Source organism: Dermochelys coriacea, chromosome 7, assembly GCF_009764565.3.
Source record: "Dermochelys coriacea isolate rDerCor1 chromosome 7, rDerCor1.pri.v4, whole genome shotgun sequence".
NCBI classification, from domain to species: domain Eukaryota; kingdom Metazoa; phylum Chordata; order Testudines; family Dermochelyidae; genus Dermochelys; species Dermochelys coriacea.
Genome location: NC_050074.1, coordinates 61,024,839 through 61,050,437, shown reverse-complemented (window position 1 = coordinate 61,050,437; position 25,599 = coordinate 61,024,839). Strand labels below are relative to the sequence as shown.

General features: G+C 48.4%; 2 protein-coding genes across 9 annotated transcripts in view; both read right to left on the bottom strand.

Moving 5' to 3' along the window:
* ADAM8 (ADAM metallopeptidase domain 8) overlaps positions 1-5,339 on the bottom strand; it is a 109,843-nt gene extending 104,504 nt beyond the window's left edge. For 2 of the 3 annotated variants that reach the window (XR_006283012.1, XM_038409685.2), the window contains exon 1: positions 5,175-5,311. Coding sequence is in view for 2 of the 3 variants with exons in the window: in XM_038409685.2 (XP_038265613.1) it covers positions 5,175-5,226 (52 nt within the window). In the remaining variant the exon portion in view is untranslated. Of the gene's footprint in view, positions 1-5,174 lie in introns of all 3 variants that reach the window. The other variant, XM_038409684.2, reaches the window with a different exon arrangement.
* A 19,437-nt stretch (positions 5,340-24,776) lies between these two features.
* Positions 24,777-25,599, bottom strand: part of TUBGCP2 (tubulin gamma complex associated protein 2) — a 96,929-nt gene continuing 96,106 nt past the window's right edge. For all 6 annotated transcript variants that reach the window (XM_038408165.2, XM_043519918.1, XM_043519917.1 and 3 more), the window contains one exon: positions 24,777-25,175. In XM_038408165.2, the coding sequence (XP_038264093.1) occupies positions 25,061-25,175 (115 nt within the window). In that variant the 3' untranslated portion in view covers positions 24,777-25,060. The remainder of the gene's footprint in view (positions 25,176-25,599) is intronic.

The window sequence follows — 25,599 nt, the reverse complement described above, 5'->3', positions numbered from 1 at the left end:
CCCGCCCATTTGTGAGTCACAATTTCACTGCTAGTGCGGGCTCGGTTCTGGCTGTCATGATGTAGCTACTTTCTCTAAAGCAGCAGCTCATCTGGGCTGGATCAGATGGGTACGAGAGTCATCTGCTGGCAGCACTTTCTGGTCAAACCACAACAGCAGCCTGTAGATGGTACCTAGATATCTGGATGAATGACTGGGTGACCCAGAAGACTGGCTGGGCCGACAGATATAAACTCAATCCACTCATGAAATCATAAGAACTGCCCCTTACTGCATGTACTGCCATGGCAGCTGGAAGTGCAGACTAAGAGTCCTAAAGTTAAATAGCTGTGAGGCTGGATGTTCTCTGCAAAGGGTCCACCTGACCTAGGAAACTGTGGAAAGTCAGACATGCCCGAGACCATGTGGCTGCTCGAACTTGGCCTGTTCAGAATGCTTGAGACGCATGCATTACAGAAGATGCGCACACTGTATCTTGGAGGCAGGTCTGTACTGCAATCCCCTTTTTACAGAGCGGGTACTGAGGCACAAGACTTGCCCAAAGCTGCCCAGCAAATCAGAGGCAGAATTACGATTAGCCCTTAGGAACTCTTCCCTCTTGTCCTCCATGTTCATGCCTCTAGAACAGACCAGAACCAAAGCATCGCACACGATGCTGCTGCTATACCACCCGGAAAGAGGGCTGCACTTTGACATGGACACAAACTCCTTCAGCATGAGCCAGGCTTGAATTGATCTGTCCAGCCCTTGTACCATGCAGGCCATGGCTGGTGATCTTGGGTACACAGCAAATGCCTCACTATGCCTACTGCCCACTGAGCTCAGCCACTTTAATAATCCCATTTCACCCAGCCCAGTCAATGCAGGCCTATCAGAAATGGGGCTAGATGAGAGCTACATGGCTGAGGCACAGCTGAGCTAATACCTGACAGCTGAAAGAAGCAACCAGAAGAAATAGCTATTGCTTGATGGAGCCTGCCCTTTGTCTCCCAGGCTCCTGGGTGCTTCTAGAAGTCAAGGGAACAACACTAACCCAAAAAGCTTTTTATCCATCTGCAGCTGGCTAGAAGGCTGTTTTCAATGGCTGAAGTTGAATCTAGACAGATTCAGACTGGAAAGGAGGTATAAATTCATAACACTGAGGGTAACTGATCACTGGAACAACTTACCAAGGTTGTGAGGGATTCTCCATCACTGGCCATTTTAAAATCAAGATTGGATTTTTTTTAAAGATATGTTCTAGTTCAAAAGGAATTATTCATACAAGAAGTCAGACTAGATCAGTGGGTTTCAATCTGTGGTCCACAGACCCTGAGGGGATGTGGGGGGAGGACAGACTATGTCTGAAAAAAGGCTGAAAACCACTGGACTAGATGATCACAGTGGTCTCTTGAAAGCTAGGAATTTACTTTCAGGTTCAAGCACTTGCTTCAGGGATCCAGGCCTGTGTTCCCTTGAGGTTGGGTCATTGTGAGCAGCCATATGGAAACTACAGCTAATGATGAATGCAGCAGCTTGCTTTCTGAGGCCTGCTCTTCACACAAAGCTGCACTAGTTTACCTAATGGGGTGGTTCTAAATGGAACTAGTTAAGGCAGTTGAAAACACCTGGGTGGGCAATTTAGCAAGATGCAGCAAGTTCGCAGATGACACTAAGCTGGGGGGAGAGGTAGATATGCTGGAGGGTAAGGGTTCAGAGAGACCTAGACAAATTGGAGGATTGGGCCAAAAGAAATCTGATGAGGTTCAACAAAGACAAGTGTAGAGTCTTGCACTTAGAAAGGAAGAATCCCATGCACTGCTACAGGCTGGGGACCGACTAGCTAAGCAGCAGTTCTGCAGAAAAGGACCTGGGGATTACAGTGGACAAGAAGCTGGATATGAGTCAGCAGTGTGCCCTTGTTGCCAAGAAGGCCAACAACATATTGGGCTGTATTAATCTTTTGGGGCAAAAGATCTATCTGGTTTTAAGATTCTACTTGATAAGTTTATGGAGGAGATGGTATGATGGGATAATGGGATTTTGGTAAGTAATTGATCTTTAAATATTCAGGGTAAATAGGACTAATCCCCTGAGATGGGATATTAGATGGATGGGATCTGAGTTACCCAGGAAAGAATTTTCTGTAGTATCTGGCTGGTGAATCTTGCCCATATGCTCAGGGTTTAGCTGATTGCCATATTTGGGGTTGGGAAGGAATTTTCCTCCAGGGCACATTGGAGAGGCTCTGGAGGTTTTTCGCCTTCCTCTGTAGCATGGGGCATGGTTGACTTGAGGTAGGCTTCTCTGCTCCTTGAAGTCTTTAAACCATGATTTAAGGACTTCAATAGCTGAGACATAGGTGAGGTTTTTCATAGGAGTGGGTGGGTGAGATTCCGTGGCCTGCACTGTGCAGGAGGTTGGACTAGATGATCAGAATGGTCCCTTCTGACCTTAGTATCTATGAATAGGCGCATTGCCAGCAGATTGAGGGAAGTGATCATTCCCCTCTATTTGACACTGGTGAGGCCACACCTGAAGTATTGCAACCAGTTTTGGTCCCCACACTACAGAAGGGATATGGACAAATTGGAGAGAGTCCAGTGGAGGGTAATGAAAATGATTAGGGGGCTGGGGCACATGACTTATGAGGAGAGACTGAGGGAACTCGGGTTATTTAGTCTGCAGAAGAGAAGAGCGAGGGGGGATTTGATAGCAGCCTTCAATTACCTGAAGGGGGGTTCCAAAGAGGATGGAGCTCGGCTGTTCTCAGTGGTGGTAGATGACAGAACAAGGAGCAATGGTCTCAAGTTGCAGTGCGGGAGGTCTAGGTTGGATATTAGGAAACACTATTTCACTAGAAGGGTGGTGAAGAACTGGAATGGGTTACCTAGGGAGGTGGTGGAATCTACATCCTTAGAGGTTTTTAAGGCCCTGCTTGACAAAGCCTTGACTGGGATGATTTAGTTAGTGTTGGTCCTGCTTTGAGCAGGGGATTGGACTAGATGACCTCTCTTCCAACCCTAATATTCTATGATTCAATTTAAACCTAGCTTGGACCAATTTAAACTGATTCCTTGTTAGACAAATATGAGCCAGGCTTCTATATTTTTAAAAGCGTGCACACAAGAGTTCGCACCAGATTAACTAGGCCAGGGGTGGGCAAACGTTTTGGCCCAAGGGCCACATCTGGATGGGGAAATTGTAGGCAGGGCCATGAATGTAGGGCTGGGGCAGGGAGAGTGGAGTGTGGGGTGCAGGAAGGGGCTCAGGGCAAGTGGTTGGGGTACAGGAGGGATGCAGGGTACAGGAGAGGGCTCAGGAGGGGGCTCAGGGCAGGGGGTTGGAGTGCAGGAAGGGTGTAGGAGGGGTGTGGGGTGCAGGAGGAGTTCGGGGTGCGGGCTCTGGCCCGGCACCGCTTACTTTGAGTGGCTCCAGGGTGGCAGCGGCGTGCAGCAGGGCTAAGGCAGGCTCCATTCCTGCCCTGGCCCTGCCCCACTCCCGGAAGCAGCCAGCATGTCTGGCAGTAGGTCCTAGGGGTGGGGTAGGGCAGGCAGCTCCGCCGCATGCTGCCCTTGCCTGTGGGTACCACACCCAAAGCTCCCATTGACCACAGTTCCCTGTTTCCAGCCGATGGGAGCTGCGGGGGGCGGTGCCTGCAGGTGAGGACAGTGCACAGAGCCCTCTGCCTCCTCCCCTCCCCCAGGGGTCGCAGGGATGTGGTGCCAGCTGCTTCCGGGAGCAATGCCAGGCCCGGGCAGGCAGGGAGTCTGCCTTAGCCCTGCTGCGCCACGGGGCTGGCAATCCTGCTGGACGGATTGAGAGACCGGATCCAGCCTGCAGACTGTAGTTTATCCTTCCCTTAACTAGGCTGTCTTTAAAAAATGGTTTGAGTCAAGTAAGCATTATTTGTTGTGTGAAGATAAGTCTGAAGAATTGTTTCCCATATGGGTTGCATTACCACTCATTCATTACTGAGTGCACTGGAAATTATGCAGCTATTTCACTAAAAAACTGAGGTTTTTAATGGAATAAGTGAGAAAATGTATAATAACTCAGTGCTCCAGCCCATTATTTTGATAGTTAGGTTCATTTATTTTATGCTATCTACATAGTTTAAGTTTTCAATATGAGAAAGATTTTTGTAGTGACACCTGAGGCCTGGTTACACTAGAAAATTTGGCTGGCATAACTATATTGCAGAAGGATGTGAAAAATCCACACCCCTGAGCAGCACAGTTAAGCCACCCTAAATCCACGTGTAGACAGGGCTAGGTTGACAGAAGAACTAGCTATGGCCTCTTTGAGAGGTAGACTAACTACAGTGACAGGAGAACCCCTCCTGTTGGTGGAGCTGGTGTCTACACTGAAGCGCTACAGCGCCGCAGCTGTAGTGTTTTAAGTGTAGACGCAAGCCCTTCGAAGTTAAGAGGCAAAGCCAGAGGTTTTGGCATCTGGGTGAAGCATTTGTGGCTTTTGGTCCTTTGTGGGCAGTTTGGAACAATGGGGTAAATATATTAGTTAAGTGCTTCGGAAAAAAAATTATCAGCAGTGAAATCATACAGACAGCTGCTAGCAACCTTTTATACTAAAATTCTTGCAAATTTATTTTTGTTAGACCTTCCAATACCATCACTGGTTGCGCTGGCAAGGGGGAAGCCCTCTTGCTAGAAAAGCACCTCTTCTTTGTCCGATGAACGCCCGTCAGTTTTGCTGAAATACACGCTTCTGAAAAATCGCCATTTCCCTTCCCTCACTCGTGCCACTCAGGAAAAGTTTGCCAACCGCCAAAATATTAACCCAAAACCAGCAACGCTGGACAGCAACCTGCTCCATGCCGGCTTGTCCCCTCCACCCCCAAGCCCAGCACGCAGCTGCACAACCCCGACCCGCTTCCCAGGCGCCATGGGGCAGACAGCGCCCAGCTCGAGAATGAAGCGGGCAGAAGCCGCTGCCTTGAAAAGTCAGCACGTGGCCCCAGTTCCCCATTTCTGAGACCCCAGCCCCGCCCCGCCGGCCAGTCTCCGCGCGGAACAGACCCGGACCGTCCGCCGGGCGGCACCGCGTGGCCCCGACGCCCCTCCGAGCAGGCGGGCGGGAAGCGCAGCCCGAGCCCGTCCAGACGCGCCGCTGTGGCTACTGCCCACGTTCCCCGACGGAGCCCGCCGCGCCCAGCGCCCAGCGAGCGCACTCACCACGGCGCCCCAGCGCCACGCACAGCGCCAGCAGGGCGAGCGTCCGGGCCATGGCGCGCGGCGGTGCGGGGCGGTGCGGTGCGGTGCGGAGCGCTCTTCTCTGCCGGCGGCCCCGGCTCCATCTGACTCAGCCCCGCCTGACTCAGCCTCCCGCCCAGGAAACTGAGGGGGCCGAGCCTACCCCCCCCCCACCCCAGCGGCCCCTCCCTGGGCCGGCCCCACCCCCCGCCTGCACACTGCCCCGACTCCCCACCCCCCGCCCCACACTGAACACTGCCCCGACTCCCCACCCCCGCCTGCACGCTGCCCCCCGCCCCACACTGAACACTGCCCCGCCTGTACGCTGCCCCCCTGCCCCACAGTGTACACTGCCCCGACTCCCCACCCCCCGCCCCACACTGCCCCCCCGCCCCACACTGAACACTGCCCCGACTCCCCACCCCCGCCTGCACGCTGCCCCCCTGCCCCACAGTGTACACTGCCCCGACTACCCACCCCCCGCCCCACACTGAACACTGCCCCGACTCCCCACCCCCGCCTGCACGCTGCCCCCCGCCCCACACTGAACACTGCCCCGCCTGTACGCTGCCCCCCTGCCCCACAGTGTACACTGCCCCGACTCCCCACCCCCCGCCCCACACTGAACACTGCCCCGACTCCCCACCCCCGCCTGCACGCTGCCCCCCGCCCCACACTGAACACTGCCCCGCCTGTACGCTGCCCCCCTGCCCCACAGTGTACACTGCCCCGACTACCCACCCCCCGCCTGTACACTGCCCCCCTGCCCCACAGTGTAAACTGCCCCGACTACCCATCCCCCGCCTGTACACTGCCCCCCTGCCCCACAGTGTAAACTGCCCCGACTACCCATCCCCCGCCTGCACACTGCCCCCTGCCCCACACTGAACACTGCCCCGACTACCCATACATTGCCTCCCACCCCAACTACCCACCCCCTGCCTGCACACTGACACCCCTCGCCCTGCTCACTGACTCCTCTACCCTGACTACCTACCCTCACCCTGCACACTGACCCCCAGCCCCACCCTACACACTGACCCCCCTGCCCAGACTACCCATCCCTACCCTGCATACTGACAACCCTGCCCAGACTATCCAACCCCACACTGCATCCTGTCCCACACTGACACTCCCCTTCCCTGGCACTTGTCTCTCTTTTGTACACTGATACACCCTCCCCCACCGCCACCCCCACATTGACCCCACCAGCACTGCACACAGACCTCGCCCTCTCTGGCCCCATCCTGCACACTGACCCACCCCTGCACCTCACACTGACTCCTCTTCCAAGGCCCCTCCCTGCCCCCCCACACTGATCCCCCATCCCTGGCCCCCCACATACACTGACCCCCTCTCCCAGCTCCTCCCCATCCTGTACACTGATACATCCCTGACCCAGCCTAGCCCCTCCCTACCCCACACACTGACCATGGAGCCATCGCTCCTCCCAGTCCGCAGCAGTGTCCCAATGGCTGGAACAGGACCTGGGGCAGGAACAGAGGCAGGGATTTGGCTGGAACAAGGATGGTGCAGAGGATATGCCAGAACTATCTCCCTCCAACCCTGTCTCACCCTACATTGTCCCCCCCAGTCCCCTATTGGGGCTCTCTCCATCCCCATCCGTTGCCCATTTCATTCCCCTGTTAGTACACAGGGGCTCATGCGCAGGTGCTGGTGGATTAATTGGTATTGGCCCGCAGCTGCATTTCCACCATCACAGGCCAGCTCCTCCTCTAAACCCACACAATGAAGCATTGAGATCCTGGGTAACTAATACCCCAGAACTCCATTGTAAAGCTGTCATGTAACAATCTACAGGGCACCAGCAACCCCTCTCCCTTTCCAGGGATCTCTGCAGCAAATACAGCTCAGACAGAGTCCTGTGGGAGCCATGTGCTGGGCCCCTCTGGCCCAGTACTCTCAGGGAGTATGGATAGACACAGGCAGCCTTTGCAAAACAAGGGAACCATAGATCAGTCTCCTGGCTACAGAAATTGAACCTCTGAAGGTGAGCACACAGAGAGGCAAAGGTTAAACCATGGTCCATGCTGGCTAAGCCTAGTATTGCCAATTTCAAGAGATCAACAATCACAAGTCGGACCTCCAGAAATCATGAGATTTTTTTTTTAATTATATTGTGGTTTTTAGGTCAGTCTCTCTATTTTTGAACTCACCCTGGGATGGGTAGGGGATGTCTTGTGACAGTTAGTGGTACCAGGTTTCAGAGTAGCAGCCGTGTTAGTCTGTATTCGCAAAAAGAAAAGGAGTACTTGTGGCACCTTAGAGACTAACAAATTTATTAGAGCATAAGCTTTCGTGAGCTACAGCTCAAATGCATCCGATGAAGTGAGCTGTAGCTCACGAAAGCTTATGCTCTAATAAATTTGTTAGTCTCTAAGGTGCCACAAGTACTCCTTTTCTTTTAGTGGTACCACTCTCCCACATGTGCTGGATAAAGTGATTTTGGCCTCAGCTGCAGGAGCGCTCACCCCCACATCTGCCCCTCTCCTGCTGAGCAATTAATCCTGTCCCCCAATTCCCCATCAGTTCTGTCCCCACCCAATGCCCCTCAATTCAGCCCTTCAGCTTCCATCATCACCACCCCATCAGTTCAGTCCCCCTATCTCATTGACCCCCACAGCCCTCAGTGCACCCTTCTAGCACTCACCCCATCTGCTCAGAACCCACCATCAATACAGCCCCCCCACCCCCACCCTCCTCACTTCAGCTTCCCTGCAGCCCCCAGGCTAGAGTTCAACCCTCCCAGCCCTCATCTCTGCTCCTCTTGGGGCTCTTCATCCTCCTCAGGCCTGGGAGGCCTGCAGTGGGGTCCCCTCACCTACTTCCCAGGCTGGCAGGGGAACCCCAACAGCAGGCGTCCTGGCTGCCCAGGGCTGGGGCTGGCAGCGATTTCTCAGTAAAAGGATTAAGCCTGACTCATGATCTTTCTCAGGATAGAACTCTCAGCAGTGGCTGAAAAAAAAAATTGACACGTTTGAGAGTTCTATTGCGAGATCATGATTCAGGCTTAATTTTACTTAGAAATCGTGTTTCTCACCATTAATTTGTGAGAGTTGGCGTGTCTGTAAGCCAATGCCAGGAGCCAGCTGAGCTGTGATGGACTCCATCTCTGGTTTGCTCCTAGTCTCTTTGTCCTTAGTCCCAGGTGAGACTTTCTGAGTCCCTCCAAAGGGCAGCTCTTATTCCACCCACCTGACACCTTTTCTTCTTTGTTCTCCAATTCAGTCCACTGCTAAGTGTTGCTTGTTTGATCATGGGGGGATGGATCTCTTTGTCTTTCTGGATCCTCTGTTGATTTGGGTTTGTTTCAACCAATTCTTTAATGATCGCATTATTCCCCCCAAAGTTAGGTGACATACATATCTCCTGTCTCCTGCAGTCTTCCCACTAGGTAGCAATGCATTGTACAGAGGGAAATGGAGGCATTCATTGAAGACATAAAAATATTACAGAAAATTCCCACGTCATCCCTGAAGTGCTTTGGGATGCCAGACTCCAAAAATTTGACTCTTATTTCTAGTTGGAACTTTTCTGACTTCTCCTTCCAGCCATTGGCTCTTGTTCTGTTTTTGTCTACTAGATTAAAGACCCCTCTGGGATCAGCTGAGGACTAACAAGACTGAATTACTTGTGCTATAACTAATAATCAGGTCAAAGCAAAGTCATTGTGGGGAAGGGTCACCCTCACATATGCAGTAATAACCAGTTTTGCAAGCCCCTCAATGTCAGCACGAACAACTGAGGAATACAGGAGCAAAATATATACAGGAGTTCAGAGCTGGAGGACAAAGCTGCGGGGTGTAGATGTAGAAACAGAATTCCTGGTTGGATCTCTTAATATCTCAAGCAAAGTTCTACAACAGATTGATTTGTGACAATGGAACTGTGTGAACAGCAAATGAATGTCAAACCAGACCCTCGAGCTCAGTACAAAGTAGTTTTATTGCAGAGGTACTCAACGGTTCCTGACTGCCCAATGTTAAAATGGCAAACTCAGGTGAGTTCATGTAAGAACACAGAATGTGCCCATGCAGCCGAGCTAGTAGCTCTGGCAAGTCCGTATAAGGAGACATACCACTTGCTGAAGAGGAACAGGAAGCCCCATGTGTGACTAGATTAAAGCACAGCCTACAGATCCATCTGATTGGGGGTGTGTCTGACCTGTCAACAGGGGAAATCAGTGCCTGGCCTGCATCAGCTCAGCGAGGATCAGGGTGGTGCCTCTGGGCTCCAGCACTCCTGCTTCATGCCACTCGCTCTGCCCTGTAAGCCCAATTGAGATAGATGCCTAGTAGAGACTTGTATACACTGCAGGGACTGATGTACCCCAGCCCGTATTTGCAGTGACACCAAACAAACCCCACTGTTTGAAAAAAGCTATTAATCAGCTGGACACAGCATTTGGAGGCCTTAGGTTAGCATAGAGAAAGGAAAGTTAAAGCATGGTCCATTCGGATCCAGTCAGAGCAAACCATCAACCAAACTGTAGCGAACTCCATTTCAGGCTCTGTCTCTCTGACTCTTGTGTCAGTCCCACAAGAGAGCAGCCAGCTTCCTCCAGCCTCCCACTCTTTAACCCCTGCTGGTCATGTCTCAGGCCTTTGTTCTCAAGCTGGTCTCTCTTCTGCTGAGAAGTGGGGATAACAGCTCCTTCCTCCTGCTTGTTGTTTCCTAGGTGTCAATGTTCCGATTTCTGTTGTCTCTTTGGGATTCTGCATTGACATGGGGTCAATTTGAGCCAGTTCCTTAAGGACTCTGTTCACTGAGGCCCAGACAGCAATGTAACAGCCCACCCCCATGTCCTGCACTGCCCCAACAGCAGACTTAACTCTTTTCCTGCCACTGGTAGCAATACAAAGTGCAGAGAGAAACTGAGGCACACATAGGAGTAATAAAAATATTACAAAAAATTCCCACTTTGTCATAATCTGTCTCTCTCTGCCTCTGCCCCCCCCCCCCCCCGCTTCTGTCTCACACTCAACTGGCCCTGGCTCTCCCTGAACCCTCAGCCCCTTCCCCACACTGCACTGACCCTGCCCCGACCCTGCCCCCCCCCCAAGTTCCTACTCCTGACTGCACTGCATGTGGCTCCCTCTGAATCCCCAGCCCCTGCCCCTCAGTAGCAGCGGGTTGTCTTGGCAGCCGCAATCCACCCAGTGAGAGGCAGGGAGGCCAAAGAGCAGAGGCAGCCACACTCAGGGGAGGGCTGGGGGTTGGTAAGGCAGGGCTCCCAGTGAGGGGCTGGAAGGTAACTAGTCTCCAAGCTGGCTCAAGGCCCCAAATTCCCCAAAGCTGGCAGGTTCCAGTGTCTGGATTTGGTTCAGGCCCATCTTGAAATGTCAGGCCCTTTCATCTCTCTCTGTGGCAGCCGGCTGGCTGTCACCTTGTGTATGTGTAACCCTCTTGCCAGCTCAAGGGCTGGAGGGAAGCAGCCCTCTCTGGCCAGGGGCACACGGAGGGGAGAAGAGAACGGCACCAAACTTGTCTGTGCTGGAGGGACACACACAGCCTGTGGGGGCTGGGCCAGAAGTCCAAGGGACAGGCAGGGTGACCGATGGCAGGCCCGAGAGCCAGCAGGTGGCTGGACTGTGAGCTGTGCCCGCTGCCCAAGGTGAGCGCTGGCTGCAGGGTGCTGGGTTAGAGCAGCTGCACGGTAATGGAGTGGCTCCCTGATGCACGGCTCTGACACTCCATCTTGGTTGGTTCTCTCACCCAGAGAGCAGCGCCCGGCAGCCAGGGACTTGTCCAGCTGGAAGGGACCCCAGCCCCTCGTGTCAACACTACCCCGGACAAGGCCTGCAGTGAGGCTTAGGAGCATGCATTACGATTAGACTGACCTGCTCTGCAGACTTCAGTTTGTGTTGCTGTGGGTTTGGTTAACTCCTCATTTGATTCCTTGGTTTCCTGCTTGTTCCCTTCCTCTTCTCCTAGCTCCCCTGGCCTGGCTGGGGAAGCAGTGTCTAGCCTTAGCTGGCTCCCTCTTGTAGCAAGTCATAGAGGCTTATGCACCTGGCCATCTGCTAGAGGACTGAGAACAAAGAACCCAGGCCCACTGGTCGTAGGACAGTCACCGCACCCTTGAAGAGCAGGAACAAAGGGCTGTACCCCTTGGGGTTGGATTGCCCTGCGGAGTGCACAGTACAGCAGAGATCTGTTGCATCTCTATCCTAACTCACGGCAACGTGAACCCCCCCACCTCTGGCAAGCAGCTCTCGCAGCCTGCAGGACACTGGGCACAAAGCTTGGAGTGGGGTGAGGAGTCAGTTTCTGACACATGCACAGCAACAAACTACACAGAAAACACCTCAATTTCCTGGCTCTTGCGAGTCACTTCTGCTTTGCAGAGGATGCGAGGAGAATGATTTTATCACCAGCGCCTTCCAGGAAGTGAGGCAACCAGAGAGCCCGCCTGCCCTGACCCCTCCAGCTCAGCTCCAGCCATCACTGCTCCCTATAGTTCACACTGCAGTGCTTCAAGCAGCAAACTGTAATGTCTCGAGGCATGGGCTTCCACCTGTGCCTGGGGGAGAAGCTGCAGAGCCTTGTACAGCCAGGCCCCTTTGTGCTGCTGGTGGGGAGTGGGTTCCCTGGGGACAATAAGCAGCAGTAGGGGCCAGATGAAACACAACAGACCTGTGCCAAGGGCCTTGCACAATGGAGTCACCATGGCCCTGTTCCAGTCAGCCAACAGGTGTGTGACCATCTGCTCCACGAGGGGAGGGAGTTGAGCAGGAGGCAGCACCTGCTGGAGCCTAAGAGTAGGATGATGCCTGGCCCCCACCCCACGCTGTGGTGTTCATGCTGCCCAGAGAACAGTCATCACAGTGACCAGGAGGATGGACCCCAGGCAGCTGCAGCAGATCAGATGGGAGGGGGTGGCAGGGCCAGGCAGCATCCTCTTCAACTCCAGCAGGTGCTGCCTCCCACTAAACTCCCTCCCCTGGGCAAGTCATTCAGTCTCTCTGAGTCGCCACCACATCTGCCTGCTCTGTTCAGCCCCTGAGCTCTTCGGTCAGGGACTGTCTCACTGTGTTTGTGCAGCCCCTGGCACCCCTAGGCTCTGATCTCAGCAGGCCCCTAGGTACTAATGTAATACACCTAATATGGGGAGTTGTGTTGGAGTGGCAGCAAGGCATCTCCAGATTGCATGAAATCCTTTCATTTAACTCTTGCGTTGATCACTGTGTAATAGCAGAGAACAGATTCTGTGTCTGAGCCAGAGTCCCTAACACTCTCCATGGCTCTCTAGCCTCCTTGCTCCTGCCCTTCCTGTTAGACACATGTAGAGTCCACAAGATGCCACACTAATAACAGACACGTGTTGATCATTTAGCTAAGTGAGCTATGGGATGAGCTGCGTGAGCTGTGCTCTGATGCACATGCCCAGAGCCATGACAGCCATGTACTGAGCCACATGCGGAGTCTGGTGAGCCATGTGATGAGCTGTGTGCTGAGCCGTGTGCCCTGGGACACATGAGCCATGCACTGAGCCATGTGTCCTGAGCCAGGTGAGCTATGTGTTGAGCTGCATGCCCTGAGCCCCAAGCCATGTGAGCCCCATGCTGAGCAACATGAGCCAGGTGCCCCGACCTGCTTGAGCTGTGTGCCGGGACATGTGCCCCAAGCCATCTGTGCTGTGTGCTGAGACAGGAGCCCCGAGCCGCCTGAGCTGTGTGACCCACTGCATGCTGAACCATACGCTGCACCTGCCTTTCTCTTGAACATTAGCACCTCATTAAAGAAACCACCCTATCAGTGTTAAACTAGGACAAGCAGCAGTTTTTGAAGCCTCATAACTGGAACCAGTCTTGGTCGCTTCCCAGGATCCAGCAGGCCCTGATTCTTGGGGACAGTGACTCCTCCAGATGAACCTCAGTGCTGCCTCCAAGGGGCTTGGTGCCAGAGCTCTCCTCAAAAGCTTGCAGGATTTCTGGTGTAGAGAGCGAAATGAGTTCTGGTGCTCATAAATGGCTAAGCGGGTTGTTCCCGATTACCCAGGAAACTTGCCTTTGAATGGAGGATTTCAGTCTGGAAGGGGAGCATTTACGAAGGCTAACAGAGGCTGAGAGCAGGGAGCTGGAGCAGAAACATGAGGATGACGGCAGCACAAAAAGTCCCAGGTTGTACTTAACTTAGGAAATGACCTTTTTTAGAATGTAGAGAGCTCCAGTGGAAATACATTACAGATGCTGATCTCCTGGGGCCAAAGGCAAAGCTGCTGGCAGCAGCTCGGATTCTGCTAACTCCATGGTAGTGGCACCTGTTTTCATCAGGTCTGACTTTGACCCATCAAAAAGAGGAAGTGATAATGTGTGTAATGTGGAACTATAGGAAGATAGAGCGCTTGTGGAGAGAGATTAAGGAAATGAGAAATGAATGACAGCATGCCCAAAGAGCTGAACTGTGCTGTTAGCAATATCCCCGGAAAAGTGAGCAAGTGCCTCCCCAAAGAGGAAACTGCTCAATGTGCTCATCTTTCCGGTGCCAAAATCCAGATATGGCAACCGCCTGGGACAAAAGCAGCACAAGGCTGCATCAGCAAGCAAGGGAAGTTGTAGAATCCCAGTCACTGGAGATCTTTTAGAACAGGTTAGGCAAACACATATTGGAGTGATCAAGGAATACCTTGTCCTGCCTCAGTGCAAGGGACTGGACTAGCTGACCTCTCGAGGTCCATTGCAGCCCAACATTTGTATGGTTCTATTATCATATCCCAATACAAAACCAGCAAAGGCATGCTGAACAAATTCAACACTCAGGGCAAATGTGTGCATGTACAGCTGTGTATTCCTTGATCAGCACTTGGGGCAAACATAGAGTGAGGGTGTTGTGACACTACGCGCCATATTCTTCATAGAGACATTATTATGATATGAGATTATGGCATAACTATGATGTATTTAATACAAGATAGGTCATGTGAGATATCATTGAAAAGGTTAGGATTTACTTAATATGATTATCCTATTTGTATGCATGTATCATTTTGTTATCTTAAGTTAGGAATATTGTCTATGCATCTATTACAAATGTGTTTACACCTGGGGAACATCCACTAGGCAGAATGTAATCAGTCTAGATGGCTGGGTAGGAAGGGCCATTAGAGAAAACAATAGGCCTTATAAGAAGTTTATCTCCCACTGGGGAGCCTTCCTGAGGACCTTACAAACAGCCTCCGAGTCATGGCTGCTATGACACTACAAGGGCATGTTACCAGATGACCTGGTGCTCGACTCCATCTTGGAATACCAGTGTTTTTCCACTGAAAGGCATGGGAACCAAGCTTGGAGACAAAGGGTTCCTGCCATGTGCAAAAGCTATTTAAGGTAGGGAGTGACATCATTATAGTTCTTCACTGATTCCCCCCCCCCCAAGAGACTCCTGGAAACACCTCAGGAACAAGGATTGAACTGGGGGAGCACTGGACCTAGGCTAGAGGGATTTCTAGCCTGTGAAAGGAATAGTTGGGGTTTTAAGCTGCAAGCAAGTGCAGTTTGCCCTTTAAGAGCCTGCAGCCAGCTCAAATCATCAGTTAGGGTGAGAATTTGCTACTCATATCCAATCTCTTTAGTATATTAAGCTTAGATTGCATTTTAGTTTATTTGCTAGGTAACCTGCTTTGATCTGTTTGCTATCCCTTATAATCACTCAAAATCTATCTTTTGTAGTTAATAACTGTGTTTTTGCTTTATCACAAACAAGTGTGGAAGTTATAACTTGGGGTAAAAATCTGTTGTATATTTCCTCTCCACATTGATGGAGGGGGCAAATCTCATGAGCTTATGTTGTACAGTTCTCTGTGCAGTGCAAGATGGTATAATATTCGGTTTGCCCTCTAGAGGGGTGTGGGCACTTGAGTATCTGGGCAGTTCCTTAGCTGAAGCCTTCCCATGCAGAGCTCATCTCAGCGTCTGTATGTAGCTGCAGCTGGGTGTGTCCCCCTGTATGTGTGCTGGAGAGGGCCTGTCACAGCAGTACAGTGTAAAGGGAGCCCAGGCTGGTGGGTCAGGTGGACTCAGTTGTACCCCAGTCCCAGGTGGCACCCCGGGGGAAACCAGTCACAGGTGTAACAGAGTGAGTGTGTAACCTGCCCTTCCCTACCAGTTTTTTTTCCACAAACTTAATCATCATCATCATCTTGCAGAAAGACTAACCCACTTACAAGCACGTACTTGCACCTCTGTGTTTGGCCCACAGAGTCAGAGTCTGAGCTGCTGTAACTCATAGGCCAAAAGGGTGAAAAGCAGGTGGCAGGAAAAGCAACTGGTAGCGATGAGTTGGTGAGCACACTGAGGCTATTCAACCCTGTAGATGTCTGAGGTGCAGTTTGGCATACTGCACCATAGAAGAGCACACTGCCATGTGCCCTAGAAGTTTGAGGCAGTTCTGAACTGTTGTGGCAGGGTGTGCCTTTAGATCTAGAGCAGGGGTAGGCAACCCATGGCATGTGTGCCAAAGGCGGCACGTCAGCTGATTTTCAGTGGCACTCACACTGTCTGGGTCCTGGCCACCAGTGGGGGGAGTTTCTGCATTTTAATTTAATTTTAAATGAAGCTTCTTAAACATTTTAAAAACCTTATTTACTTTACATACAATAATAGTTTAGTTATATATTATAGACTTATAGAAAGAGACCTTCTAAAAACGTTAAAATGTACTACTGGCACGTGAAACCTTATATTAGAGTAAATAAATGAAGACTAGGCATACCACTTCTGAAAAGTTGCCGACCCCTGATCTAGAGCAACTAACTGCATTGTTTGGAACCTCAGCACTAGCAGGAAAGCCCTGGCCCTTTTAGAGTCCAGGACTCACCCAATAAATTCTATTCTTTGAACAGGAGACTAAATGGATTTCTCTGTAGTGATTAGGAATCCCTGCATGTTGAAAGTGGTACAAATAGTGGCAACGCTGGAGAGCACCTGAGACCTAGACTGGCCTCTCACCTCCCAGGCAACCAGGTAAGGAAACATATGAACTCCTGACCTTTGCCAGAATGCCACCATCACAGCCAAGCATTTTATGAAGATGTGAAGGGCTGCTGGTAATCCAAAAGGCAGTACTGTGAATTGGTAGAGGGATCTGCTGACCATGAACCTGAGAAATTTTCAGTGACTCTGGTGAATTGCCACATAAAAATAAGTTTCTTTTGGGGCTGGCAAGCAATTAAAAAAAATTAATTGCCATTAATCGTGCTGTTAAACAATAATAGAATATAATTTATTTAAATATTTTTCAATGTTTTCTACATTTTCAAATATATTGATTTCAATTACAACACAGAATACAAAGTGTACAGTGCTAATTTTATTTGTGATTGCAAATATTTGCACTGTAAAAAACAAAAAAAACAGTATTTTTCAATTCACCTAATACAAGTACTGTAGTGCAATCTCTACCATGAAAGTTGAACTTACAGATGTAGAATTGTGTACAAAAAACCTGCATTCAAAAATAAAACAATGTAAAACTTTACAGCCTACAAGTCTACTCAGTCCTACTTCTTGTTCAACCAACTGCTCAAACAAGTTTGTTTACATTTCCAGAAGACAATGCTGCCTGCTTCTTGTTTACAATGTCACCTAAAAGTGAGAACAAGCGTTCCCATGACACAGTTGTAGCTGGTGTCATAAGATATTTACGTGCCAGATGCGCTAAAGATTCACATGTCCCTTGATGCTTCAACCACCATTCCAGAGGACATGTATCAGTGTTGATGATGGGTTCTGCTCGATAACAATCCAAAGCATTATAACAGGTTTCAGAGTAGCAGCCATGTTAGTCTGTATTTGCAAAAAAGAAAAGGAGTACTTGTGGCACCTTAGAGACTAACAAATTTATTTGAGCATAAGCTTTCGTGAGCTACAGCTCACTTCATCGGATGCATTCCATGAAGTGAGCTGTAGCTCACGAAAGCTTATGCTCAAATAAATTTGGTAGTCTCTAAGGTGCCACAAATACTCCTTTTCTTTTTTGATCCAAAGCATTGCAGACCAACGCATGTTCATTTTCATCATCATGAGTTAGATGCCACCAGCAGAAGATTGATTTTCTTTTTTGGCGGTTTGGGTTCTGTAGTTTCCACATCAGAGTGTTGTTCTTTTAAGAATTCTGAAAGCATGCTCCACACCTTATCCCTCTCAGATTTTGGAAGGCACTTCAGATTCTTAAATCTTGGGTAGAGTGCTGTTGCTATCTTTAGAAATTTCACATTGGTATCTTCTTTGCATTTTATCAAATTTGCAGTGAAAGTATTCTTAAAATGAACAACATGCTGGGTCATCATCAGAGACTGCTATAACATGAAATATAGGGCAGAATGTCAGTAAAACAGAGCAGAAGACGTACAATTCTCCCCCAAGGAATTCAGTCACAAATTTAATTAACACATTATTTTTTAACAAGCATCATCAGCATGGAAGCATGTCCTCTGGAACAATGGCTGAAGCATGAAGAGACATACGAATCTTTAGCGCATCTGGCACGTAAATATCTTGTAACACCAGCTACAACAGTGCCATGCGAACGCCTGTTCTCATTTTCAGGTGTCTTGTAATTAAGAAGTGGCCAGCATTATCTCCCATAAATGTAAACAAACTTGTTTCTCTTAGTGACTGGCTGAACAAGAAGTAGGACTGAGTGGACTTGTACACTTTAAAGTTTTACATTGTTTTGTTTTTGAGTGCAGTTATGTAACCAAAAACTACATTTGTAAGTTGCACTTTCATGATAAAGAGATTGCACTACAGTACTTGTATGAGGTGAATTGAAAAATACTTTCTTTTCTTTACAAATATTTGCACTGTGAAAATGATAATCAAAAATAATACGAAGTGAGCACCGTACCCTTCGTATTCTGTATTGCAATTGAAATAAATATTTGAAAATGTAGAAAAACATCCAAAAATATTTAATAAATTTCAATTGGTATTCTATTGTTTAACAGTACAATTAATCATGATTAATTTTTTTTAATCACAATTAATTTTTGAGTTAATCACATGAGTTAACTGCGATTAATTGACAGCCTTAGTTTCTTTTAAGTCAAGAGCAGCATACCAGTCCCCAGGATCTAACAAAGGCATAACAGATGTGCTAAAGTAGCCATCTAGAATTTTGCTTTCTTCATGTATTTGTTTAACTGCCTTAGATCTAAAAGTGAAAAGTGACCCCTGAAGAGGGACATGAAAGGGGGGAATAGAAATACACTGAAGGGTGTATTCCAGTTCCACCATGCTTAAAACCCACTGATCCTTGGTGATGCGGGTCCAAGCATATACAAAATGGTATAGGTGGTTAGCAAAATTAGGAGTAGGGAAAGATGGTATTCTGGGAGGTAGCAGACTGTTCTCAACCAACAGGTCAAAATGAATGTTTAGAAGACCCAGTTTGCCTATAAGAACTGGCAGCTGCAAAGACGTGTGGAGGATGATGCCTATTGTGATTCCTGCCCTCTATTTGGGCAGGTCCTGGGAACACTGCAAGAAGGTCTGAAACTGTTGGGACCACTCTAGGCGGTACCGTTTTCTTTTTGTTGCCGGTGTATAAATCCACAGAGACTCAAAGGTCACTCTTGAATCTCTTCAGTTTTATTGGAAAACAGCGAGGGGCCTTCAAAAGAGGTCTTGAATTGTTTGTTGCACCTCGGGGGGAAGGGGGGATAGGCTTGATGATTGCAGCCAAGATGAACACTCCATAGTGATGGCAGAAGCCATAGCTTGAGCTGCAGAGCCCGCTGCCTCCAGCTCGACTGCAGTGTTGTTCTGGCAATTCATAGAATCATAGAATCATAGAATATCAGGGTTGGAAGGGACCCCAGAAGGTCATCTAGTCCAACCCCCTGCTCAAAGCAGGACCAAGTCCCAGTTAAATCATCCTAGCCAGGGCTTTGTCAAGCCTGACCTTAAAAACCTCTAAGGAAGGAGATTCTACCACCTCCCTAGGTAACGCATTCCAGTGTTTCACCACCCTCTTAGTGAAAAAGTTTTTCCTAATATCCAATCTAAACCTCCCCCATTGCAACTTGAGACCATTACTCCTCGTTCTGTCATCTGCTACCATTGAGAACAGTCTAGAGCCATCCTCTTTGAAACCCCCTTTCAGGTAGTTGAAAGCAGCTATCAAATCCCCCCTCATTCTTCTCTTCTGCAGACTAAACAATCCCAGCTCCCTCAGCCTCTCCTCATAAGTCATGTGCTCTAGACCCCTAATCATTTTTGTTGCCCTTCGCTGTACTCTTTCCAATTTATCCACATCCTTCTTGTAGTGTGGGGCCCAAAACTGGACACAGTACTCCAGATGAGGCCTCACCAGTGTCGAATAGAGGGGAACGATCACGTCCCTCGATCTGCTCGCTATGCCCCTACTTATACATCCCAAAATGCCATTGGCCTTCTTGGCAACAAGGGCACACTGCTGACTCATATCCAGCTTCTCGTCCACTGTCACCCCTAGGTCCTTTTCCGCAGAACTGCTGCCGAGCCATTCGGTCCCTAGTCTGTAGCGGTGCATTGGATTCTTCCATCCTAAGTGCAGGACCCTGCACTTATCCTTATTGAACCTCATTAGATTTCTTTTGGCTCAATCTTCCAATTTGTCTAGGTCCTTCTGTATCCTATCCCTCCCCTCCAGCGTATCTACCACTCCTCCCAGTTTAGTATCATCCGCAAATTTGCTGAGAGTGCAATCCACACCATCCTCCAGATCATTTATGAAGATATTGAACAAAACGGGCCCCAGGACCGACCCCTGGGGCACTCCACTTGACACCGGCTGCCAACTAGACATGGAGCCATTGATCACTACCCGTTGAGCCCGACAATCTAGCCAGCTTTCTACCCACCTTATAGTGCATTCATCCAGCCCATACTTCCTTAACTTGCTGACAAGAATGCTGTGGGAGACCGTGTCAAAAGCTTTGCTAAAGTCAAGAAACAATACATCCACTGCTTTCCCTTCATCCACAGAACCAGTAATCTCATCATAAAAGGCGATTAGATTAGTCAGGCATGACCTTCCCTTGGTGAATCCATGCTGACTGTTCCTGATCACTTTCCTCTCCTCTAAGTGCTTCAGGATTGATTCTTTGAGGACCTGCTCCATGATTTTTCCAGGGACTGGCAATTAATTTGCCCTCCCCCACCATAGCAGAGAACTCCTCTTTTGCCTCATCAGGAACCTTGTCTTTGAACTTCAGGATAATTTCCCACAGGCTGAAACTGGAGCAACCCAACAGAGGCTGCTGGTTTGTGATCCTCGGCTGTAAACCTCTTGTGGAACAAAGCTTCCTGCCAAACAGGTCCAGCTTTTTTTTTGAACCCCAGAGTTTTCAGCATAATCCAGTACTCAGGCCTGGGTGCTGGCAGGGTGGGGGAAGCAGAGACCGGTAAAACAGCGTCCCAAAGTCCGTAAAAGTCCTAAAAACTACTACTAACACTAAACTACTGTAAAAATAACAAAAATACTATCTATATAAAAGTACAAAACAGTTCCTTTTTTGTGTTTTAGAAAGTGTGTCTCAAGAGATGAGAGAACAGCAGAGACTCAGATGTGGAACATGCAGCAGTGAGAAGGAACTGAGGGTCCCATCAGTCCGCCCCACCTTCATCACCTTGGATGAAACCATGAGGGGAACAACGGCTCATCCGCGGACCAACAGACACTACTAAATCTCTTGCTCCAGACACATAGCGCATACATATAACCCTCACTGGAATACCACCACTTGAAGAAGAATACTGGTACTTAACCGTGCTCCAGGGCTGGAGATGGGATCACTGGAGTGAGCAGTTCCAATCCCGGTACCGGGCAAGACTCCTGAACGGTGGAGAAGCCAGCACCAACAGGTTAAGCAACTCCCTGGCTGCCTCAAATGTCTTGGGTATAGAAGCATTGGAAAGGGCTCCTGAGCTTGCGGTACCAAAAGGTGCACTGATCCTTCAGGGATTGGTCTCAATGGACCCTTTCTAGACTCTGGAGTCAGCGATCCATCTTGGCTTACGGACAGCATCTGGGGGCTGCATCTTCTTTGGCTGCACCTATTAGTTCTTGCCTCAGCTCAGTACCTTCACAGTAGACTTCCAAGGCCCTGATACTGAGTCTTTAAGAAGAGACTGTATAAGTCTCCCCTTAGGCACTGGCAGTGAGGATCTACCTGTGGAGTCAGTCAGAAAAGAGGTTTCAGAGTAGCAGCCATGTTAGTCTGTATTCGCAAAAAGAAAAGGAGTACTTGTGGTACCTTAGAAACTAACAAATTTAGACTCTAAGGTGTCACAATTACTCCTTTTCTTTTTTCAGAAAAGAGGGTGCACTCCAAACTGATTCAGATGCACTCATTACCCATTCAGAGCAGGAAGTTTCCGAAAGCAGATGAAGTGCAGACTCCATAAGCAGGTACTTGAGTCTGGCAGTCCTTTTTCGAGCAGGATTTGAACCCTCTACAAAGATGACATTTATCACTTACATGCACCAATCCCAGACACTTGAGGTAGCTGAGGTGTGGGTAGCTTACTGGCATGGACCTGTTATAAGAGCAAGAAGTCTTGAAGCCAGAAGTATGAGGCATTAGCCCAGTACCCAGCTAAGCATCAGTAACCCTATACTTAAAAATTCTATTCTAAACATTCAACAACTATTTAGGCTTTAGGCATTCAAGCCTAAAAATTAACACAACAGGTACTCTATATACTACGGGAGGAAAGATTTGCGGATACAAGGATCACAACTGCAACAACCAGAAAGGAACTGAGGGCAATTGGGGGTAGCACAGCCCTTTATACCTGCGTCCACTGGCGTGAGGAACCAGAGGGTGCTCACACTGCCTCAACAGGTACTTCTGAGGGAAAAAAAATCTATGACAACTGTGCATGAGGCGCACACACCTATATTGGAATGGACATGTTCTATCACTTAAAGAAGAACCTGCACCTACTTTCTATTGGAACAAAGTTTGGTAGTTCTTCATGAATACAATTTTTGGTATTTTTCTGCTAGACAACTGGGCAGTACCAAACTGGGCCCTAGAACCATCTCTTACCTGATGTATTGGTGTTTGAACCTGGCAGAGAACTATCCCTACAGCTCTCACAGCTTCCTAAGAAGGAATGTCCTGTGAAATTAATACTTAGTTATTGGCCACATTCAGCTAGTAGCTCATCAACTCTGCCTTCAGATGAGCTTTCACTGCAGCCCACTAGAGCAGCCTGATGAACATGCATGTAGTGAGATTAACTTAGAAACTAAAATGCTAAACTCTACGAGCAGCTCAGTGTCAGCAATCTCAATTCCGTTTTATAGTCTGTGGGTCTGTCAACGGGGGAAATATTTTCGGCCTGAATGGCCAAACACAGGTTCTCTTATTTATCTGGCATCTTATCCCACTTTAATTAAAATGCTTTGGAAGCAGCACAACTACTTTGGAATGAGTTATCCACTCTACAGTTCATGTGGAAACATCCTTATTTGTAATTAAACTATACCACTTCAGGCCATCCTCTGCCATTCTGCACTGCTTCACATCTGGATTAGCCTGTATTTCCTGTGTACCTTCTACTGCTCCAGGGTCATCCTGACTGGATGTCACCTTCCCATTTAAATGTTGGTGTTCAGTCCAAGTGTGCCCCTTCACAATTCAAGTTTGTAGCAAGTTCACATGCACAGAGTCCATTATAGCAGCCATGTGCTGTAAGTCCTGTGCTTTGCTCCTATCTGGAAGTCCTCGATTTCCTTGTCTCCCTGGGGAGATGAGCACATCCAGTCCCATCTTAACAAGAGTCAGTGGAATGTGAAGAGAGATGAGTGGCTATCACTGCAAATGTGGGAATGGGGCACTCCCAGGACATGGACTAGCGCCACAACAAAACAAAGGAGCTCCAGCAGAATTACAAAAACAGCTGCAGTAACGCTCCCAGTACATGCACTAGGAGGAGCTGGACTGCAGTTTTGCCAGGGAGGCCACAATGAAATGGATATTCCTGCGCCATCAGAAGGCACCCAGTTGACCACAGGCGTCAGTGAGGAGATACCCTCAGAGAACCAAGATCTCTGGCATGTCCAACCCTGAGCCACAGACCCAGGCAGATGCATTGCCAGAGATGGTCCCCAAGACCCAGCTGGAGAGCCAGCCTGACAGCACTGCAGAGGGGACCTTTTCCTGTAAGTATTATGTGTTGTATTGCAATAAACTGCCCTGATACTGACTGCATAGGGGGATTTAAACAACTTTGTTCTGGATACCAGCTGGGTGCCACCATGTGGGGTGGATATTACTATGAGAGAGGCCAGACATGTCTGTCTCTGTACAGCACCCTTAACTCTCCATCAGCTTGGCTTTTATTATCCTCCCCTTCCCACAAGCATGCTCAAAAAGGCATCTGTGCTAGAAAGTGTATGATCAAAAGTGGTCAAAAGTTTAATGCATGTGATGAGAGGAAAAGGGGAAAGAAAAGACACTCCTTTCCTGATCTGGTGATGGAAGTGATGGTTCCTATAAGTCTAAGGCTGCAGTCAGAGCCATCAATTATTCAACTAATGAACCTATTGTGAGGAAAAACAGCCTCCCCTTGTTAGGCAATCCCAGAAAAATAGAATGCCCTGAAGGCCACCATATCTGGGTTGTGTGGAAATGGGAATATGTAGCCAGAACCAAAACCATATAGGATTCTACAGGTCAAATCCAACACCCTGAGTTACACCTGAAAAACAACTACAGGGCAAACCCACAGAGCATAAGGGCTCTTTAAGCTCTGCAGGCAGCCTTGTGTTTGCCATGCGTAGGCAGCTGCCTGTACATGGCATACACAAACTCTCCTGAGGAGTAGCCTTATGGGGAGTACATGCCCATAGTCTCTTGCAGAGCTGACAAAGGCCTAGATAACTGGAGTGCCTCAATTTGCAAGCCTGAGTAGTAGGGGATGGAGGTGATGAGCTCTGCCATTTCTCTGGGTCACTCCTCCCAACATAGCAACATTACTTACTTGAATAATGAGTGGGTTGAGCCTCAGACAGATGTTCTGATTCCATTAGACCTGGGAACAATATTTCAGATGAACCTCTCCCAATTTTCCCGCCCAATGAAAAATGCGGATTCATGTCAACCAAAACATTTGCAAACTTACATGGAATTCACTGAACTATTTTGGTTAAAAATTCAAAATGACTTTTTGTTTTGAATTTTACTTTAATTTCATTTAATAAGTTTGAACTAAAAAATGGAACAAAAAGTTTAGTTTAATCCAAAAAAAATTCAGTTTGGCAAAAACCAAAAATATGTTTCAGGTCATCTGAAAGTGAATTTCTCTTTCCATTTTTCAGTTTGGACAGTGAACTGAAAAGTCTGTTATTTGCATAGCTCTGGCATCTATGCCACAATTGCAGACAGATACTGAAAAAGGTCCTGGATCCAAACCTAAGTCAATGGAGGGACTCCACTGGGCTTCAGCAAGCTTTCTTCAAGCCCTAAGTCACAACACGGAACCACCTTACATCTCTATCTGTGAATTAGCAGAACTACATAAGATGACCAAGCTGTAGTCACCCAGAACGACTGAAGTGAGCTGTAAGTTCAGGCCAACAGAGACCAAATAATTCTGATGTTTTATTTCTTTATATATTTTACAACACATGCAGTTTTAATATTTGGTAAAAAAGTTAACAAATGTATCTCAGAAGTGACAAAATCCTTTCCCCGTTTAGATTTCAGAAGCTCAAACACTATCTTACCAGACGACTGCTGTTTTACAGCTTTTATGGAGTTTAAAGTGCAAACTACTCACAGATACAACTGGGCAAGAGCACTGTATTCTGATGCGAAAGGTGCAGCATCTAAAATATGTAACATAAAAGCTTCATTGGGTGGATACAACAACCCTGGGAAGAAGGGGAGCTTCGGAAACTACTTTCTGACTCCTCTGTGCAGAAATATGCTCCAGCCGCTCTGTGTAGAATCCATTGAAATCCAGCCTAGGGGAAAGCAAACACATGTTCAATAGTCTTCCCACAAATGGCCCACAAGTGTGAAAACAGAGAGAAGTGGTAACAGGCTTCAAATGCTTTCAAAATTCCACAGTAAAAATGAGAACAATTCCCAAGCATACACCTAAAATTCACCAGTTATCATAATTACCATTATTTATGATCTACAGTGTATTTATACCTATGTATTTACAGTATATTTATACCTTATAGAGGTAAATTCCAGTTATCTAAATGGCTCAGGGGTGGAAGCATATTGGAATTTCAGAAAATAAGAGTTTGCCAAAATTGGAATTTTTGTAAATGAAAACGGTGATTCTGGGAGACTTTTCTGATATCGTTTACCTGTGTTTAAAACAGAATCATCACAAATATGCCATAAAAGCAAGTTATAAGGCTTTCTGTCTGAAGC